Raw genomic sequence first — 20785 nt, 5'->3', positions numbered from 1 at the left:
TGACATCGACTTCAACGATCATGGAATGTTACGTAATAAGAACGATTACATCGTACACGCAAAAATAAAAAAAATTGATCTCTTAAAACAGCTCTTTTTGCTGTTTTGTCTCGTGAGCTTTGCATATTGCTCAACAAGTGCATAAAGTTTAGAATTGACAAGAAATCATTAAATTTGAAAGTTAAGTTTGAATCACTGCAAATAAAAGTATTCAAAACTTTTACTTCGGCCGACGCCATTTCATCTTCCGTAATCTACGTCGGCAATGATTTTGCCGCAGCAAAATTGCGTTAATTTTGAAAACTGCCGAGCTGGGGACAACAGCTTGTCCCGTGTATAAGTTGAACCCGGCTTTTTGAGGTGAAAATCACTTGCGAAAATCTCGACCTATACTCGAGTATATACGGTATTCGATAAAAGACTATAAAGACTTTCGATAAAAAACATAAGAGAAAACACTTGGCCGTTAACGCTTTGAAGGTAAGTAATTAGCAAAAAGAAGTTAATAAAACTGATAGCGGGTTTCCACTCTGCTTGAGATCATGATTCTTTGCGTTTTATTTCGATAACTTCACTGTCTTGGTCGTTGTTATTCACTCGCACGAAAAGGAAATGAATCGGCTTGTTTTCCAACTGTTCCGATTATGAGCTAATAATAACAAAATTATTACGACTAGGCGTACTGTATGCGTAAAACTAATCGTTTCAAGCAGCGGTTCTAATAAATTCGATTTGCGACCTAGGTGTCAATATAAACAAGACGGTAAGCTTAATCAAAGACTATTTTAATTGAGTAAAATAGCGTTATGGTTATGACGTCATCACTTTTCTCGCCCCCCAAGGTTTTTTGAAAAGTCGGCGCCTATGACTTTGCATGTTTAATATAGCAAGTATAATATACAAAGAAATAACAAGTATGAATATATTATATATATTAATATATAGTCAATTGGGGTAATGCGCAGCCAATTTTAACAAACTTTGCTCTCATTTGGTCAAATTACACCTTAGACAAGCCAGTTTTAACTTTTTAAGTACCTTGCTACTTGTAGATCGATTGTACTAAGAAGTAGGTCAAGTGCGCCTTTTGTTTGTTTTCGAGCGAATTTTCGGCATCGCTTGCGCAATAATCGCTTAATTACGAATGCGCAGTGCGCGTTGGGCTAAAGCGCACTGCGCAATCGAATGCGCAGTTAGCCTGCATTACAACAGCTTTGTGCCCTTGCAGTGTACCACCAGGCAAAATTGGGAAAGGGAAATTTATCAGTGTTTAGTACACTACAGTACAAGCTTTACATGACAAGCACAGACCTCATTTTTACGAAAAGAGAAATGATTCCTCATACACACAAAGGTACAAGCTGCTTTTGCCGGCGCAAGCTTGTAACTACGTTGATTCAATGTCAAGAAACACAGAGTCGACAAAATGTAAGATTTTGCTGACGCATAAAATAAACGACTAAACGAAGCGGCGTTCACAAATAACAACACAACGGGCATTATGTATATAGCTACTTTAGCATCAAAACAAATCAGTCAGTTGCCTAAAAAACTCTGTTTATGGCACAAATTATCATTATCAAATAGCAGATAAAAATTATGGCTGTTTATGGCACAAATTATCAACAGGGGTTATTGTAACGTCCGCTTTGTCTATTTTGTTGCAACGTTACAGTGACGTATTTTGTTTATCGTTGTTGACCTTTGCTCTATTTGAACTGTCTGGATTGCTAACAACAACACAACACATGAGTTTTAATTGAGTTTCACGTTTCTTATTGTGCGTTTTTAGACATCTTTTAAACTCAGGTAACTTTGAGATTTCTTAAATTTGTGACCGTTAAGAGAAAAGCAATTTTGTCGAATGAAACAAAACGATTTACAGTACAATTACGAATTCCCTTTCTCAAGGATTGGCAATTATTGAAAAACGAATAGGTCATAATGGTTGTATAATTCGATGTAAACTGACGTTATATCGTTGACTAATAAGTTATTGATTTAACGAAAACAAACCACAAGTGCAAACACAAATGCGACAGAGGCCAAAACATTATAAAAGAAAAAACAAAAACAGGTGGCTTTTTTAGTACAGTAGACTTGCAAAGGAGAAAAAAGCCAAATAATTAACAAACGAGTCACAAATGAATGCAGAGGGATTAACTAAGAAATTTGGCAGTAACAATTATCAATCAGTGGGGACATTTTCTTTAAATGCTCGAAACAGAAAATAATTTGTTTTCCTTGCTATGACTCGAACAGTGAACGTAACACAAACAATGTGATATTGTAGGAAGATTTAGATAGCCTGGAAAATATGAAGTTATACCTTCCGTAGTTCATCTTAATGCTGAATACCATACTAAACTGTTTTTTGTTTTCTTTAACATTTTTATCCTCTGGAGTGGGAAACCGAATTGTATCGCTATACTTCGCATTAAGCTGCACCCCCGTGGAGCCGCTGGGATCACTGTTTCCGGTTGATTTACGACTAATTTTTGCTGTAGTTGTTGTTGTCTAAAACTTCAACATCTTAGTAACACCGGTAAATTTTTAATTCTGTGCTATAACTGTCCAAGCCGAGATGCTCAGCTAAGCACGCTTTTACTGCACCGGACAGCAAATCATTCGTTTTTTATATTGATTCAACGTCAGCAAATGTTGAAGCAACGTCAAAAATGACTTATTTGCTGCCTGGAGAAACACAACAGACCGAGCCGCCATTTTGTATCACTGTCTGGTTCTTAATTTCAAAGCCTCACGTGGTTGCCACGCATTCACCGCGTGACTGTTGTTGCGGCCAAATGCGTATTTTTCCATTTTCTTAAAGAAACAAAATTATTTCTTTATCATCTTTTAGTTTCAATAAAGGCTTGTGTGTGCATGATCGCTACACGTTGGAGTCGTTTGGATACAAGCGCTCTTCTCTTTGCAGCAGCGAAGTTAGAAATCCGACTTTCAAAGTTAAAATGAAGAGAAAATAGGTGAAGTAGGAAAAGAAAGATTTTAGCCTGGATGCCGTCCAATCCTTCTTTTGACTTGGTTTCCACTGAACAGCTGGGTAGTTTAGCAGTAAATAACCAACTTTTAAATATTAAATTTCTTTGTTTGTTTCTTATAAAGCGCACCGCTGCGCATTATCGCTATTTCTCCTGCGCTGCGCATTACCCAGATTGACTATATTGGTCCTATAAATTGTAAAAGATTTCTTTTTTAAATTGCATTTTTTAAGGATAATATTAACATACATACCTGCTTCAAAGTAAGAGTTCCGGCCCCCACAGTTGTGCCAAAGCTATTTGCCACATCATTTGCACCAACAGCAAAAGCAAGTACAAAAGCTATCACAAATCCCACAACCAACATCCACAAAACATCATTTTGCCAAACTGCATCTATGCCTGTTGATATCGACGGTATAGCTGATGTTGACATTTCCAAAGTATCGGACAAGACAGAACTCGCAGTGGATAACAAAGACATTTTGAAGCAGCATAAGAAATTCTTAAGAGTATAAGACGAAAGTACAGTAGCCTATACATTGCAAAAACAAGCACATAGAAATAACAATTTGTTGCAAAATCACAATCAGGTATTGTAAACAATTAACACAACAGTGAAGTTAAACCTCAAGCATGATTAACTTATTTCAAAATGTGGACTTAAATTTGTTTGTTTTTCATATTTTTTATCCTGCATTGCGGGAAAGCGGATTTGAGCGCTATGCATCGGTACCTCTAAATACCCATTGTCAGGCATTGTCAGGCATTGTCAGGCATTGTCGGGCATTGTCAGGCATTGTCGGGCATTGTCAGGCATTGTCAGGCATTGTCGGGCATTGTCGGCTTCTCGGGGGGTTGTGGAGCATTTCTAGGGGTTGTCAAGCATTTTCAGGGGTTGTCAGGCATTGTAGAGTAGCTACTTTCAGGCATTGTTGGGGGCATTGTCGCTCATTATCAGTGGTTGACGGGTTTGTTAGGCATTATAGAACATTTTCAGGCATTGTCGAACATTTTCAGGGGTTGTCGAGCATTTTCAGGGGTTGTCAGGCATTGTAGAGTAGCTACTTTCAGGCATTGTTGTGAATTTCCAGGCATTGTCTAGGATTTCCAGGCATTGTCGATCATTATCAATGGTTGACGGATTTGTTAGGCATTATAGAACATTTTCAGGCATTGTCAAACATATTCAGGGGTTGTGGAGCATTTTTAGGGGTTGTCAGGCATTGTAGAGTAGATACTTTTAGGCATTGTTGTGAATTTCCAGGCATTGTCTAGGATTTGCAGGCATTGTCTAGGATTTCCAGGCATTGTCAATTATTATTAGTGGTTGACGGGTTTGTTAGGCATTGTAGAACATTTTCAGGCATTGTCGAACATGTTCAGGGGTTGTTGAGCATTTGCAGGGGTTGTCAGGCATTGTAGAGTAGCTACTTTCAAGCATTGTTGTGAATTTCCAGGCATTGTCTAGGATTTCCAGGCATTGTCGATCATTATCAGTGGTTGACGGGTTTGTTAGTCATTATAGAACATTTTCAGGCATTGTCGAACATATTCAGAGGTTGTGGAGCATTTTCAGGGGTTGTCAGGCATTGTAGAGTAGATACTTTTAGGCATTGTTGTAAATTTCCAGGCATTGTCTAGGATTTCCAGGCATTGTCTAGGATTTCCAGGCATTGTCTAAGATTTCCAGGCATTGTCGATCATTATCAGGGGTTGACGGGTTTGTTAGGCATTGTAGAACATTTTCAGGCATTGTCGAACATTTTCAGGCATTGTCGAACATTTTCAGGCATTGTCGAACATTTTCAGGCATTGTCGAGCATTTTCAGGGGTTGTCAGGCATTGTAGAGTAGCTACTTTCAGGCATTGTTGTGAATTTCCAGGCATTGTCTACTGTCTAGGATTTCCAGGCATTGTCGATCATTATTAGTGGTTGACGGGTTTGTTAGGCATTATAGAACATTTTCAGGCATTGTAGAACATATTCAGGGGTTGTGGAGCATTTGCAGGGGTTGTCAGGCATTGTAGAGTAGCTACTTTCAGGCATTGTCGATAATTTCCAAGCATTGTCTAGGATTTCCAGGCATTGTCCATCATTATCAGTGATTGACAGGCTTGTTAGGCATTGTCGCACATTTTCAGGGATTGTCGAACATATTCAGGGGTTGTCGAGCATTTTCAGGGGTTGTGGAGCATTTGCAGGAGTTGTCAGGCATTGTAGAGTAGCTACTTTCAGGCATTGTTGGGAATTTCCAGGCATTGTCTAGGATTTCCAGGCATTGTCGAACATATTCAGTGGTTTTTGGGTTTGTTAGGCGTTGTCAAAAGTTTTCTTGGGTTGTTGGTCATTTCCAGGTTTATCAGGCATTGTCGATGTTACACACTATCCACAATACACAGCAAAAAACAAACATTAACACATGTTTTCGATAACAAACAGTCATACAAGGAAGAAAAACATTCCTAAAAAGCATGTTTTTCATCAATATTCCGGAGAGAAACATTCTCGATCGACTCAGATAATTTGCTTGGTAGATAAATCCAGTCAGAGCTTTAGTAAGTAGGCTATAGAAACAAAATATCCATTGCTGAAAAATAAAAATTGTTTTTGATGATTTTGAATCTCGATTTAGTGTTTTTCATGAAATCGAAAAAATAGTCGACTACGTCTCATACCCGTTCAAGTCGGATTTAATTGTGTCTACTCTCTACTAATTTCTCTCAAAATAAATGAAATATTTTTGTTGAAAACAGGTACGTAGGTACGATTGAAGTGGAAATGTAGACATTGAAGGTTCGAGCATCCGAAGATGATTTTTGGTGGTTTGTTGTTGATGCAAAATAGTGCAATATCAAAAGATGTGCGGAACACATCCATTCTAGTTTTGGTTCAACTTATTTATGTCAATCTGCATTTTCATTTGTGAACGTAATCAAAAAAAAAGCAACGTGCTGTGCTAACCGACCGCCACCTGGACGATTGCTTTAGACACCTGATGTAATGATAACGGCAAGCTGAAGTAGGCTACCTACAACATGATGACTCTAATATTTCACTGACTCGTTTAGAAGAAATTTAAAGTAAATTTACTTGTAGAACATAATTATTCTTCTCGTGTTTTATTGTAAAGAACCAAATTAACTGAAACATGAATAGACTGCTCTGTGCTGACGATGGTGGATGTGTGATAAATGTAAATGCATTTACAGTAAAGGTGTCACTGGAAAAAAATTGTTTAGTGACTTTATCACCGACCGATTGATCGCTAGTGATTAAGAAATTTTCTAGTCGATCACAATCGATGAGAAGTTGGCCATCCCTGGCCTAGTGTATAACAGGAGCAAATTGTAATAACTGCTTCCGAAGTTTGCTTAGGCTATATCTTCTTCAACAGAAATCCAAAAATAGTCAAGTGGTATAGCGTAGCCTATTGAAACAACTTTAATCCTTGAGTTCCGTCAGTTCAACAAAGACAACCTGACAAACCTTGCCTCGGAATTTTAGTATGAGGCTCAAATAGAACTTAAGCCTAATCTTTTTGTTCTTCAATAATGGTGAAAACGTCTGCCCCGAATGGTCTGTGGATAAATAGGCCTATCATATTTTAGTAAAATAAACAAAAAAGCAGCAAGATCAAACAAAAGTAATTTTTTAATTTTTGGAGTAGGCTATTTAACTATATGAGCTTGAGCAATGTAGGCTACTTCAAAGCAGTTCTCCATATTCAAATTTGGAAAACAAACAGTAGGCCCATAAAGAACTAACTTTATAGGACCTCCGACCGACAATTTATGCTGACGTCTGAAAATCAAATCATCCTCTCAAATCACTAGTCTGCCTTCAAATTGCGAGTCGCTTTTTTAAAAGTATGTTCAGATTGCGGTCGGTCCCGATAGCTCAGTTGGTTAAGCGCCCCCCCCCCCCCCCCCCTTTATGCACGAGAGAAACCGCAAGGTTCTCTGATTCAGCTCACAGGGTGTACGTAGCCTACGAGCAACGCATTTTAAGGACAGTTTGTTTTTATTTCTGACCATCACAGCGAATAACAATATATGCCAAACTTAACAGAGGTCTAGAAAAAGTAGAAGCGACAAAACGCGAAAGTTATGACGTGCTTGACACCAAAATAGAATAATCAGCTTAAAATATGACACAAAGGTAAGCAAGAACTATCTCGAAAAAACTATCCTCTTCTTCAGGCGTACTGAGTAAACTTAGAAAATTTACTTCTAGAAAAGTTCTCATCAATATTTATTATAGCATTGTAGGCTACACTCGCACCTAGGCCTACAATATGGAATTATCAACTGGGGATGCGCACCCACAAAATACTTGAATAGAATCCAAGTTAGACAAAATAAGATAATTAAAATGAAAACTAAATTACTGCCACTTTATCAAGAAAATAAAATAGCCTACTAACTGTTAATTCTCTCTCTTTAAGTATCATAGCTGATACAGCCCTCGATGTACAATGATGTTCCAGTTTGATCGATCTCGTGCTTCTTGCCAAATTTTAGTAGGTTTTTGATAAGTGGTTGAAAATTGTGCAAAAATGTGAATCTTTGTGCTCCTCTTGACCGTTTTCCTAGAATTTTTCCACTTAAAGATAAATCTTCAAGTTCGCCTTTCCTTATAATGTGACCTAAGAACTTCAGCTGCCGCATTTCTAAAGATCTCAGTATCTGCTGCTCCTGGCCCATCTGTTGGAGAACTGCTCTGTTGGTTCAAAAAGCTGTCCATGGAATTTTAAGAAATCTTTGGTAAAACCACATTTCTGCAGCTTCAAGTTTTTTTCGTGTTTTTGCCGTTAGTGTTTGATTGATTGATTGGTTTATTTTGTTGTGCAATATTATAACAGCAAAATCATTAAATGATGCAGAACACAATTGAAACAAAGAAAAATAACAAATGTACACTGCATCGTTGATAAGTAAATCACAACGGGAAGCTGCGAAGTGACCATGACGGTCTTCGAGTCAAGCAGCCACCCTCAGCCAAGTCGATGAATAAACATTTAGTAAACATTACACTAAAATATCTACACTAGCAACAAAGAGTCAAGATAGGAAACAAACTTGCTTCCATGATATGTCAAAATTTTCACATCCATACATCAAAATTGACCAAACAAAGCATTTTAACAAACGAATTTGTAAGGTTTTGGAGAGCTTTCGATCTTTAAAGATTTTTGCCATGGTGTTGAAACTTGACTTTGATAATGCAATGCGTCGTCTAATTTCTTCTTCACATCGGGTGCTTGGATTCAGTATTGAGCCCAAATAATTGAATTTTTGAACCTGTTCAATTTTGTTATCATTGCAGTACACGCAAATTGTTGGTTCAGGAAGACATTGTTAATTCTACTTATTTAAGTTACTTAAGAAGACATTGTTAATTCTAGTTAATTCTACTTATAGCCTAAACTGGAAATAAGCAAATTTATGTTCAAAATTTATAATAATAAACTACCGGAAAACTTCAAAACTTTCTTTACACATGTATCAGCTATTCATTCGTATAACACCCGACGTTCAAGCTCTAATTCACTTTATACTAAACAGGCAAATATCCAATTATTTCAAAAAAGTTTAAAATGCATGGGAATCAAGGTATGGGACAGTTTACCTCAAAATATGAAGAAAAAAAAATGAAAAAAGACTTCAAATTTTTCAGTAAAATGTGCAAAAAACACTTCTTCAATAATCAAGAGCTATAGAAACGACATCCACTACCTGACTATGTTAATTGTTATTATTTTTTGTAGTATCTGTATTTGTTTTTTTCTGTTCTTCCTTCCTTCTTCTTTTTTGTGTCAATTTGCTACAATATTTAAAAACCCAATAGGCCTACTTTCTTTCGTATAACTATTTGAATGAGAGAGTGCAGACTCGACGACCTCCTACGCCAGTGGTTCTCAACCTTTTAGTCTTGGTGGACCCCTTTTGGTACCTTCGAAGCGGCCGTGGACCCCTGAAAATTTATATTTGAAATTTTGGTAGGCTGATATAGCGCGTCTCCTTATGGAATCATATGTTACATAAGTTTTAAAGCAACACACTTGGAAGGATTTGCTGGATTCGCAACGCACTTGATGATTGATGAGATTGACGAAATTATGTTATTTATTTATTTGCATCAGACAAGGTTGTCCATATTAAAACCAAAACACAAAAAGACAAGACCTAAGGAGTCACTTGGATGACATGTGCAACATATCATTATAGTGCTTAAAATATGCCGTTTTATAGAAAGCGTCTGAGGACATTAATGCTATGATAAGAGAATTGAGAGACTTGTAACAACGTTGCACAAAAGCATAAACTGTTTTCCGCAATAAAGCATCAAAAGTTGTAACATTTGCATTGACTTGACATTCACGTGCACTAGTAAAGCGAGGTAGCCTATATTGTGTAGAATTCGAAATGAGTCATTATATGCAATTCTAATCCGATTGATAGAAGAACGGCGATAATTGTGCCAAAGTTGACAAGCATAAAGAGATGTACTTGTACAGTTAGAGCGAAACAACACATTTTTTACTCTCCGTGAACATTTATTATATTTATTTTTTAATTTGTTTGCAGTACAATAAAGAGATTTAACTTGTCGCAGTATGCCCTTGTCATCTGATAATGAGGACGTGATATGCACACCTAAATACTTAACATTTTCAACAAACTCAATCGGTTCTTGGTCAAGAATAATCCTTGGGAAAGCAGACAGATCGAAATGTTTGGGCTTGAATAACACCCCGAAGGATTTTCTACAGTTAAAAGTAATGTCATGTTGCTTTGCAAAGTCTTGGCAGATTTCAATCAATTTACGTAAACCAACAAGGCTGGGACAAAAGCAGCAAAGGTCATCAGCAAACATAATGTGATTTACCAATGCATTCCCTACATAGCAACCCACTTTAGACATGTTAAGCTTTTTGGATAGATCATCAACATAGAGGGCAAAGAGGTAAGGGCTCAAAACCCCACCCTGCCTCACCCCATTTGAAACATGAAAAGGCTGAGAGAGGTGGCCCACCCCATTTTACACGCATAGTTTGATGACTGTACCAATACTGTAACAAACGGACAAATTGCATAGGCACTCTTCTTTCAATCATTTTTTTAAACAATGTGTGATGATTAATTTTATCAAAAGCTTTAGAGGCATCTAGAAACACGGAAAAGACAGGTGTATCATGCGACGTATATGAATGAAGGTATGAGCTATCTGTTGGCACACAGGATCAAACATCAGTAATCCATATGCTCATTTGATGTTTTTCAATAAATTTTATCAAAAGTTAATAAAATACTTGCGACCATTAAAGAGAATTTTTCCCTTTTTTCATTTGTAAATCGACATTAGATCAACATTAATTCGTTATAATCATAGCCGCTGCAAAACTGTGAGTGCCTGAGTGGTAATGGAAATGCAAACGTTAGTCAGCAGTCTAAGTTTTAATCATTGATCAACAATCTGTTGTCTCAAAAGAATCAATTTAAACATAGCCAACAGAGTCTTTTTTTTAAAGGGTTTAAGTCATTTAGTGTAGGTATATGATATGTTTTAATTAAAAAACTAAACCTTTGTGCTACCGGTATGTCCTTTGTAATTTCAAACGACGCACCAATGCATTGCGACTTACAGTTTGAGAATTACTGTAGGCTAATACATAAACAAAACACAAACAAATTTTCAATTTCGTAATTTATTAATCATGCTAAAAACTCAGAAACTTTCACGGACCCCCTGAAATCGCTTCACGGACCCCTTGGGGTCCGCGGACCCCCGGTTGAGAACCACTGCCCTACGCCTTCAGGGCTACGGTCTTTCGCACTCTCTCATTGGATGCACACTGTCAGTTTTTGTTTTATGTATGCTTCGGCGTTTCGCATCCAAACAAAAATAAAATGACCATCCATCCATCCAACACCTTCGAAGAGTTTCAATATTTAGAAAAACGACGAGGAAAAAAGAGCAAGGAAAATTTTTTAAATTTATATTGGTAAAAACAAAAAATAATAAACAGTTGCTATGTTGATCGGCCTTGGTGCGTTATCAAGAGTGCTGATGGTCTGGAGGTGTGCGTTATAGTCATGGGGTGGGTGTCTCATCTTGGAGGAGAGCAAGCTATTGAAGGTATTGCATCATGAAGAAGAGCTCCATTCAGCTACACTTACTGGATGGAATAATAACAACACTTCAGCAAACGGAAACTTCACTCTGCCAATCTAGGTGACCGGGCCAGCGGCGGTGGTTCAAAGCCTCTATAAGTAGGCTATGGGAAACTGCAAGAATTAAGCTTTCAAAGAAGGTTTTTTAGTCCAAGAATAGAAACATCTCAAAATCAATTATCATTCCGTTGGCTACACCTAGTGCCGCCGCTCGGCACACTACTGTGCCACGGCATGCTGGTTACAAAGTAGCCCACTGGGCTGTAATGATGTTTCTGAAGAAAGGAATTTGAAAACCTTTACTTTTTTAGTTGGTGCATATAAGGCCTAGATGATGAACTGTTTTATTTTGATCAACGACGCACGAGTACAAAATAATTGACACGGCGAGAAGAACACAATAAACATAGCCAGGTCAGAGACTTTAAAGAACCGGCCTGCCACGCCCCGTGGAGGCGGGAAGCGGCGTGATTATGAGGTGGCGATGCACCCGGAAGGGAAGTCCACCAGCTTAGGTCGCGGGGTCCAGGCTGGGGAGTCTAGGTACCTGTGGAAGGAAAATGTGGATCGAGAATTTTGTGCGACTCGTCCGCAAAAGTTAGAATGGCGGAACGGGCCAGGGAGACGGGCTTTGCTTTCTGCAAACGCAAAAAGGTCAGCTCACGACGGGCCGGGCGACAGAAGTTTTATAAAGCCAGGCAGCGCCCACGTCTCCATCACGTGACCGTAATACAGGTACGTTTGACTCCTATACCCGGTCTGCCCGTAGGCAGAGCGGATAAACTTTGGGGTCTCCCACGAGGAAGAGAAGCTTAGCTACAAGGACCATTTGAATACTCGTGGGAGACAAAAATTATATAAAATCTGGAGCAAAGGCTCAATTAATTGGTGTAAAAAAAAAGATGGCAAGTGGGAATATATTGTATGCTTTACCTACCGAAAAAGTGTTGACGTTGAACCAACGAGCACGGATGTGCACTGGCCAGACGTTGAGGCAGGTTCGCCCAGATGGGTCGGGGGGACTAGCGATCGAAGCATAGATATGACTAGGCTACGTTACCAGGAAAAATATAGAATAGTGGGATGAAACTTTGGAGGTTGCATCGAGTTGATCGGGAAATCATGTTTATCGATGAGTTAAAAGCAACGCGAGGTTGATCCGAGCGGGAAAGAGCAGCATATCGGGAGAAGGTAGTGTGTGATAATCTAAAATATTGCTTTAACTGCAGACAGTGCACACCGTTTCGACCTCCCGGTCTCATCAGTGCAGTAGTTAAGGTGTTAAACTGTTTTATTCGCATCAACAGCGCACGGGTACAAATAATTGACACGGCGAGAGAGCACAAACAAACATAGCCAGGTCGAAGACTTTCAGAAACCGGCCTGCCACACCCCGCGGCGGCGGGGAGCGGCGTGATTTAGGGGTGACGATGCACCCGGAGGGGTAAGTCCACCAGCTTAGGTCGCGGGGGCCAGGCTGGGGAGTCGAGGTACCTGTGGAGGGAGAGTGTGGATCGAAAACGTTACATGACCCGTCCGCAAATTTAGAATGGCGGAGCCGGCCAGGGAGACAGGCTCTTTCTGCATTGCCCAGAAAGATGGCCTGCAACGGGCCGGGCGACCCGTCGCGTGTGGACGCTGGAACCGGCAGTAATTGACCGCCGGACGGCGCCCACGTCTCCCTCACGCGACCTCGGCGCAGGTACTTGACTCTTATACCCGGTCTGCCTGTAGGCAGAGCGGATAAAATTGGGGTCTACCATGAGGAAGAGAGTCAACTATTTAAGGAAAAATTGGCTCTCGTGGCAGACAAAATTCAAATAAAAATGTGGAGCAGAGGCTTCCCATTTGTGGTACCTAAACAGTAACCAAAAATGGTACGACTGCCTGATATTTTTTCAATGTTTTTGCAAACATTGCGAAGTTAGAAAGTGAATTGGCTAAAGACATTCATCGTGTTTGAATCATCATCATCATCGACGTATGAGCAGGTCTTTCCAGGCTAGATTGGAGGGCAGGAAGTCATCAGCCACTCAACAGTCTCGTCGTTCAGGACCCTTAGGCCATGCGCACCGTGTGGAGGCCGGTGGATTAGGCAGTGGTGAATGACATGGTCTGCGGTCTGTTCTGTGGCGCCACACTCGCATTCTGATGGAGGAGCCAGGCCCCACTTGTGCATGTCCGAACGAAAGCGGCCGACGCCAGTTCGCAGGCGGTTAAGCCTAATCCACGCAAGCCTTGCGAGGGACATCCCCGATGGACGGGGATCGGCGTCGGGTATGAAATCACGGAGCGTGGAGGTATATGGTTTTGCCACTCCGTGTTCCACATGTGGTTCGTCCAGTGTTCCCCACTTAACCCAAGTTCTTCTTCGTTCTTAAGTAGTTGTTGTGCGGCAGGCACAAAGGGGCGTCTTGATTTCAGTCGCTGCTTTACAGGTGGTGGTCGCTTGAATGTTGCATGGAGGGGATGGTCGGGGTCCAGAGCACGGCGAGCGAGAGGAATCGTGGCTCCTTTACGACGTTGCTCAGCAGATTGGATGCCTGCTAGGATAGGTAGACTTAGTCTGTCGGGGTGGGACGCAGGCATCCAGTCACAGTACGCAGCGCATCGTTGATGGCGGTATTAATATGGTGGATGTGAGAACTACGGCACCAGACTGGTGCGCAGTACTCAGCAGTGGAATGAACAAGGGCTAGGGTAGTTGTACGAAGAGTTTTGGCACCAGCTCTCAAGCAGGAACCCGCCAATCGCCTCAAAAGTGCGAAGCGTGTAGATATTTTTTTGCGCAGTGACTCCAAGTGTCGGCCGTAGGCTACGTGAGTGACCTGTTCAGGGTTATGCCGAGATAAGTAGGTTCGGCAAGCAGGGAAGGCGTTCCCCGTCAATGTTGATGTTTATCTCGCGCTGTGCTTCCCAGTTGTTAAGGTGGAAGGCCGCCGACACTGTCTTAGCCTTGCTGAGCTGTAGCTTCCATTTCTGGAGGTATGCTGATAGTGTTTGCATGTCTTGGCTGAGGTTCCTCTCCACTGACTGCCAATTTCTCTCTGAGTGCAGGAGTGCCAGGTCGTCTGCGTAAGCATATTTCGTGGAGATGGTGGGGGCATGTCGTATGTGTAGGCTATGTGTTGAACAGGACAGGAGCCAAGACTGAGCCCTGTGGGACGTCGATTTTGAGTCGGCATAGTCTGCTTCGACGACCGCTACCGGTTGTGAGGGTAAAACTGCGGTTTTGCACAAGTTCCATCATCATATGAACCATGTGTCTGTCAGGGAGCAGACGGAGTAACTCGCAAGTAAGGCCGCTATGCCATACAGTATCATAGGCATTAGGCAGCCGTGAGATTGACAACACGGCGCCAGCCTTCTTCTTAGCCGAGAAGCTGTCCTCAATGTCTTGGGTCATAAGTGTGACCTGATCTACGGTTGATCGTCCGTGTCGGAAGCCAGCTTGTTCACGGGGGAGCTGTGGATCTTTTATTGGTTCGACACGGGCGTAGATGAGTCTCTCGAGAATCTTGAAGGGGATGCAGAGCAGCGACATTGGGCGGTAGCTCTTCGGGTCCCCTGGGGGCTTCTTTGGCTTAGGAACTGCAACCACAAGGGCTCTTCTCCAGATCCTAGGAATTTTCAGGTGGCGCAAGCAGCAGGAAAGGAAGTCTTTTAACCAGGACTTTGAGGAGGCAGCAGCATGGAGTATCAACTCCGGGCATAGGTGGTCAGGGTCCGGGGCTTTACCTGGCTTTATGTGCTGGAGGGCGGCGGAAAATTCGTCCGTGGTGAACTCACCCGAGATGTTGTCTCCGTCTGGGGTTGTTACTCTCCAGAGGTCCATCATTTCTTGTAAGACGAATCTGTCTGATTCACGGTCTCTCGGTTTGTATTTCCCGTTCTCCACAAGTTGTGAGGCGATGGAATTTGCTGAAACGGGACGTTGTTGACGAGAGGCATGTGATCTGCCAGTTAGGTTGTTTAATGTACTCCATGCTATGCGACTGGAGTGCGTGAAGTTGATTGATTCAACGGCTTCTGTTCAGCGCTCCGTTCTGTTCAGCGCTCGGCTTCTGTTCAGCGCTCTTTGAGTCCAGCTTTGCCAACAGGGCTGTGGCTGAACTGTTGGTGTCATTGCCCTGAGGGGCGTGGAGGAAGTCGGAGAAGAGGCTTTCGCACTCCTTGTGCCAGCACAGCATGTAGTTCTTTCGTCGGCCGCGGGGGATAGAGTGTTTTGCCACTGATGTTATTGCATCACAAAAGTCCTAGTAAGCTTCTTCCACGTTGTTGGTGTGTGGTGATGGAAGATACTGCCTGGCTTCGTTGGTGAGGAGGCTATAGTACTCCCAGTTAGCCATTCTGAAGTTCCATCGCTTAACAGGCTTGCTCGGGACAGGCATTGTGAGCGTTGGAGCCGTGATAAGCGAGGGTCGGTGTTGGGACTTAGGGAACTTCTCTAGCACACGTTTGTCCGGTTGGCCATTATCGGGGTCATCACTCACGAAGCCAGGTCAGGGTTTGTACCAGTGTTCCAGCGCCCGGAGAAGAAGCTCGCTGCACCCTTGGGATCGTGCAGTAGGGTGAGGTTATTATTGGCTGACCATGAGGGCAGGCTTTCTCCGTCTGTGTTGGTGTTGTTGTAGCCCCAGTGAACGTGGTGGCAATTAAAATCGCCAGCATAGAGGCTGGGCTGGAGGAACTTTGTTTTAATTCTGAATTGATTGATTTTAATGCATTGCCATAGGCTACTTCATTATTACATTGTTATAGGCCTACCCTAAATAGTCGAAGATGAGCTGCCATACTGTATTTTCTGGTTATAGGCTTATACGATAGAAGCTGACTTTTCTCACCCTGTGGTATTTTACCCCCATCCAAAGTAGGACTTGAGTATGGTATCAGCACCATACGCATGATAATCGAAATAGCCTACTGCAGCGGTCCCCAACCTTTTTGCTCTTACGAACCGTTTTTAAATAAAAATAGCCTTGCGGACCGGCGATAGGAAAAACAAAGTTTGACATCTACGTATAGCCCAGGTCCATTTTTTTTATTGCGGTTTAAATACACTTTGAGCAAGATTTGTAAAATATAATAGACAATGTAACAGTTGAGGTCGGAAAATGAAGCTATAGTTTAGCAGGGAGTCTGTGAGGATTGCTCCCCAGAAAGTTTTGACTAAATTTACGTTGTTTTGATCGCATTTTGATGCACTTTTAGGCCCATTTATGAAGTCGCACACCTCGTAATTGATCAACATCATCAAATTAAAAATAGATTTTTAGAAGTTTGAGTGACAAATTTTGATTTAAAATTAAAGTTACTTTTTAAATATATTTTCTTTCTCGACTACAGAAGGATTTCAATAATTTATTTGTTAAAAGTTTGTATAGTAGTATATTGTAGGCTATGAGCTTAAAGTAAAATTTCGAAAATCCATTTCAGGTGCCCCCACCTTTCGTATATAGCTTATACAATGCACATTTCACCGTATACTTCAATTTTATTGTTGGGTAGTTGATTGATTGATCTTTATCCTCGGACTGGGAAAGCTTCTCTGAGAGCTTAATCCTGACAGTTTTGCGTACGGTACTTGTAGAGGCTTTGAACCAGCCGGTCACTGAGATTGACGGAGTGGAATTTTCGATTGTGTTCTTGTCGGTGTTGATGTGTTCTTGTCGGTGAATTATTCCATCTACTTGGTGCCACTAAATGGAGAGCTAAACTGAAATGCGTTGCTCAGTCAAATACACACCCCGAGAGCCGAACCAGCGCCGCTTGACCTTGTTTAACTGTAATTAGTTTATTCTATGGCTATAAGGACATACTGGGTCGCGACCCGGTTATTGGGAGCCCCTGGCCTGGAAATCCTAGACAATGCTTGTAAATTCCCAACAATGCCTGAAAGTAGCTACGGTACTCTACAATGCCTGACAACCCCTGAAAATGCTCCACAACCCCTGAAAATCTTCGACAATACCTGAAAATGTTCTATAATGCCTAACAAACCCGTCAACCACTGATAATGATCGACAATGCCTTTAAATCCTAGACAATGCCTGGAAATCCTAGACAATGCCTCGAAATTCCCAACAATGCCTGAAAGTAGCTACTCTATAATGCCTGATAACCCCTGAAAATGCTCCACAACCCCTGAAAATGTTCGACAATGCCTGAAAATGTGTTATAATGCCTAACAAACCCGTCAACCACTGATAGGCTAATGATCGACAATGCCTGGAAATCCTAGACAATGCCTGAAAGTAGCTACTCTACAATGCCTGACAACCCCTGCAAATGCTCGACAATGCCTGGAAATGTTCGACAATGCCTGAAAATGTTCTATGATGCCTAACAAACCCGTCAATCACTGATAATGATCGACAATACCTGGAAATCCTAGACAATGCCTAGAAATCCTAGACAATGCCTGGAAATTCACAACAATTGCTTGAAAGTAGCTACTCTACAATGCCTGACAACCCCTGAAAATGCTCGACAATGCCTGAAAATGTTCGACAATGCCTGAAAATGTTCTATAATGCCTAACAAACCCGTCAACCACTGATAGGCTAATTATCGACAATGCCTGGAAATCCTAGACAATGCTTGGAAATTCCCAACAATGCCTGAAAGTAGCTACTCTACAATGCCTGACAATCCCTGAAAATGCTCCACAACCCCTGAAAATGTTCGACAATGCCTGAAAATGTTCTATAATGCCTAACAAACTCGTCAACCACTGATAATGATTGACAATGCCTTTAAATCCTAGACAATGCCTGGATATCCTAGACAATGCCTGGAAATTCACAACAATGCCTGAAAGTAGCTACTCTACAATGCCTGACAACCCCTGCAAATGCTCGACAACCCCTGAAAATGTCCGACAATGCCTAAAAATGTTCTATAATGCCTAACAAACCCGTCAACCACTGATCATGATCGACAATGCCTGGAAATCCTAGACAATGCTTGTAAATTCCCAACAATGCCTGAAAGTAGCTGACAACCCCTGAAAACCCCTGACAACCTCTGAAAATGCTCGACAACCCCTAGAAATGCTCCACAACCCCCCGAGAAGCCGACAATGCCCGACAATGCCTGACAATGCCTGACAATGCCCGACAATGCCTGACAATGCCTGACAATGGGTATTTAGAGGTACCCCTATGCATTGGTGTACGCCTTCTGACGTACACCTGACCCACGCTGCAGCCGACGGCAATGTCTGTTTCCGGTTGTCTACTCAACTTATGACTTAACTTTGGTACTACCCATTACTCGAAATCGATCACTGGGTAGAGGCAATTATCGTAAAGTTCCTTGCCCAGAAAAACAACGACAAGTGCCGGTGGCTGGAGTCGAACATGCAGGCTCTCGACTGCGAGCCCAACGCGCTAACCGCTCGGGTATATCACTATCCGGGTTTTTATATTTTATGGAGTGACCTATTTTGACCACACTTGCTGCATGAAACTGCATACGTGATCTTTGCCACATAACTGTTTGCTCCAGGTCCCTCAATCAAATTCTGTTTTAATGTTCCGGTCTTCTTCTTCGTCGTATGAGCTGTTCTTCTGGACTATATGTTTGGGCATGATGTCATCAGCCACTCGACAGTCTCGTCATCCAGGGCCTTCAGTCCAAGCGCATGTGGTGGTTGATGGATTGGGCAGTCATGGACGACATGATCTACTGTCTGGTCTGTGGCGCCACACTCGCATCCCGGTGAGGGAGCCAGGCCCCATTTGCACATGTCTGAACGAAAGCGACCGACGCCGGTTCTTAGGCGGTTAAGCCGGACCAACACAAGTCTTGCGAGGGACATTCCCGGAGGGTGGGGATCGACGTCGGGTAGGAAATCACGGAGTCGGGAGGTGTTGTTTTGCCACTCCAAGTTCCATGTGTAGTTCGTCCAGTGTGCCGCACTTATTCCAAGATCTTCAACGTTGTTCAGAAGCTGTCGTGCGGCGGGCACAAATGGGCGTCTTGATTTCAGTCGCTGCTGTCCTCCACGTAGGCGCTGGGATGTACTGTGGAGGAGGTGGTCGGGGTCCAGTGCGCGACGAGCAAGGGAAATCATGGCTCCTTTACGGCGAAGCTCAGCAGGTTGGATGCCTGCAAGGATGGAAAGGCAGTCCGTTGGAGTGGGACGCAGGCATCCAGTCACAGTGCGTAGTGCGTCATTGATGGCGGTGTCAATGTGGCGGGTGTGAGAGCTGCGGCACCACACTGGTGCGCAGTACTCAGCGGTAGAATGGACGAGGGCCAAGGTAGCTGTGCGAAGGGTTTTCGCATCAGCTCCCCGGCCGGAACCCGCCAGCCGCCTCAAAAGTGCAACGCGCGCAGATAGTTTTTTGCGCAGTGACTCCAGGTGTCGTCGGTACGTGAGTGACCTGTCCAGGGTTACGCCGAGGTAGGTGGGTTCGGCGCAGTAGGGGAGGTGTTCGTCATCGGTGGTAATGTTGATCTCACGTTTTGCTTCCTTGTTGTTTAGGTGGAAGGCCGCCGACACTGTCTTTGCCTTGCTGAGCTGTAGCTTCCATTTCTGGAGATATGTTGATATAGTTGACATGTCCTGGCTTAGGTTCCTCTCCATTGACTGCCAATCTCCGGCTGGATGCAGGAGAGCCAGATCGTCTGCGTAAGCATACTTCCTGGAGATGGTGTCAGGCAGGTCATAGATGTAAGTGTTAAAGAGGAGGGGAGCCAGGACAGAGCCCTGTGGGACGCCGTTCCTGAGTCGACGTAGTCTACTTCGTCGGCCGCTACCGGTGGAAAGGGTAAAGCTGCGGTTTTGCACAAGTTCCATAATCATATGGACCATGTGCCTGTCAGGAAGGAGACGGAGTAGTTTGCAGGTAAGGCCGCTGTGCCATACAGTGTCGTAGGCAGCCGTGAGATCGACAAACACGGCGCCAGCCTTCTTTTTTGCCGAGAAGCTGTCCTCGATGTCTTGGGTCATCAGAGTGACCTGGTCTACAGTTGATCTTCCGTGGCGAAAGCCGGCTTGTTCCCGAGGGAGCTGAGGGTCTATTATCGGTTCGACACGGGCGTAGATAAGTCTTTCGAGTATCTTGAAGGGGATACAGAGCAGAGAGATGGGCGGTAGCTCTTCGGATCCCCTGGGGGCTTCTTCGGCTTTGGGACTGCAACCACTAGAGCTCTTCTCCAGATTCTTGGGATGCGCAGGTGACGCAAGCAGCAGGAAAGGAATTCTTTTAACCAGGACCTCATAGAGGGGGCAGCTTGGAGTATTAGTTCCGGGCATAGGTGGGCAAATTCTTCTGGGGTAAACTCACCAGAGATGTTGCCCTCGACAGGTGTTGGGACCTTCCAGAGGTCCGTCATTTCCTTGAGGACGGACTTGTCTGATTCACGGTCTCTCGTTCTGTGCACTCCATTCACGGTCTCTCGTTCTGTGCAATGTTCTGGTCATTTACTAGGGATGCAACCTAGTTCGTACCCTCAAATCGTACCCTGAAAAGATCGAGAAAAAAAATTAAAAAAAGCGGAAGGTCGCTGATTGCAGTTTCCGCAAACATTTTAAAATTTTCCCCCTGAAAAGATCGAAAGAAAGTTAGCACAAAGCCGAAGTCGCTGATCGCAGTTTC

At 42.8% G+C, this 20785-nt stretch overlaps 1 protein-coding gene across 1 annotated transcript in view; it reads right to left on the bottom strand.

The window, feature by feature from the left end:
* The window catches only part of LOC145771252 (sodium-dependent phosphate transporter 2-like), a 57595-nt gene extending 54112 nt beyond the window's left edge, over nt 1-3483 (bottom strand). Inside the window, exon 1 of the mRNA XM_082582986.1 lies at nt 3253-3483. Coding sequence (XP_082439112.1) covers nt 3253-3483 — 231 coding nt within the window. The remainder of the gene's footprint in view (nt 1-3252) is intronic.
* Nucleotides 3484-20785: the final 17302 nt, after the last annotated feature.

This window comes from Aplidium turbinatum, chromosome 5, assembly GCF_918807975.1.
Source record: "Aplidium turbinatum chromosome 5, kaAplTurb1.1, whole genome shotgun sequence".
Taxonomy (NCBI): Eukaryota; Metazoa; Chordata; class Ascidiacea; order Aplousobranchia; family Polyclinidae; genus Aplidium; species Aplidium turbinatum.
This window is presented reverse-complemented; position numbering and strand designations above follow the sequence as displayed.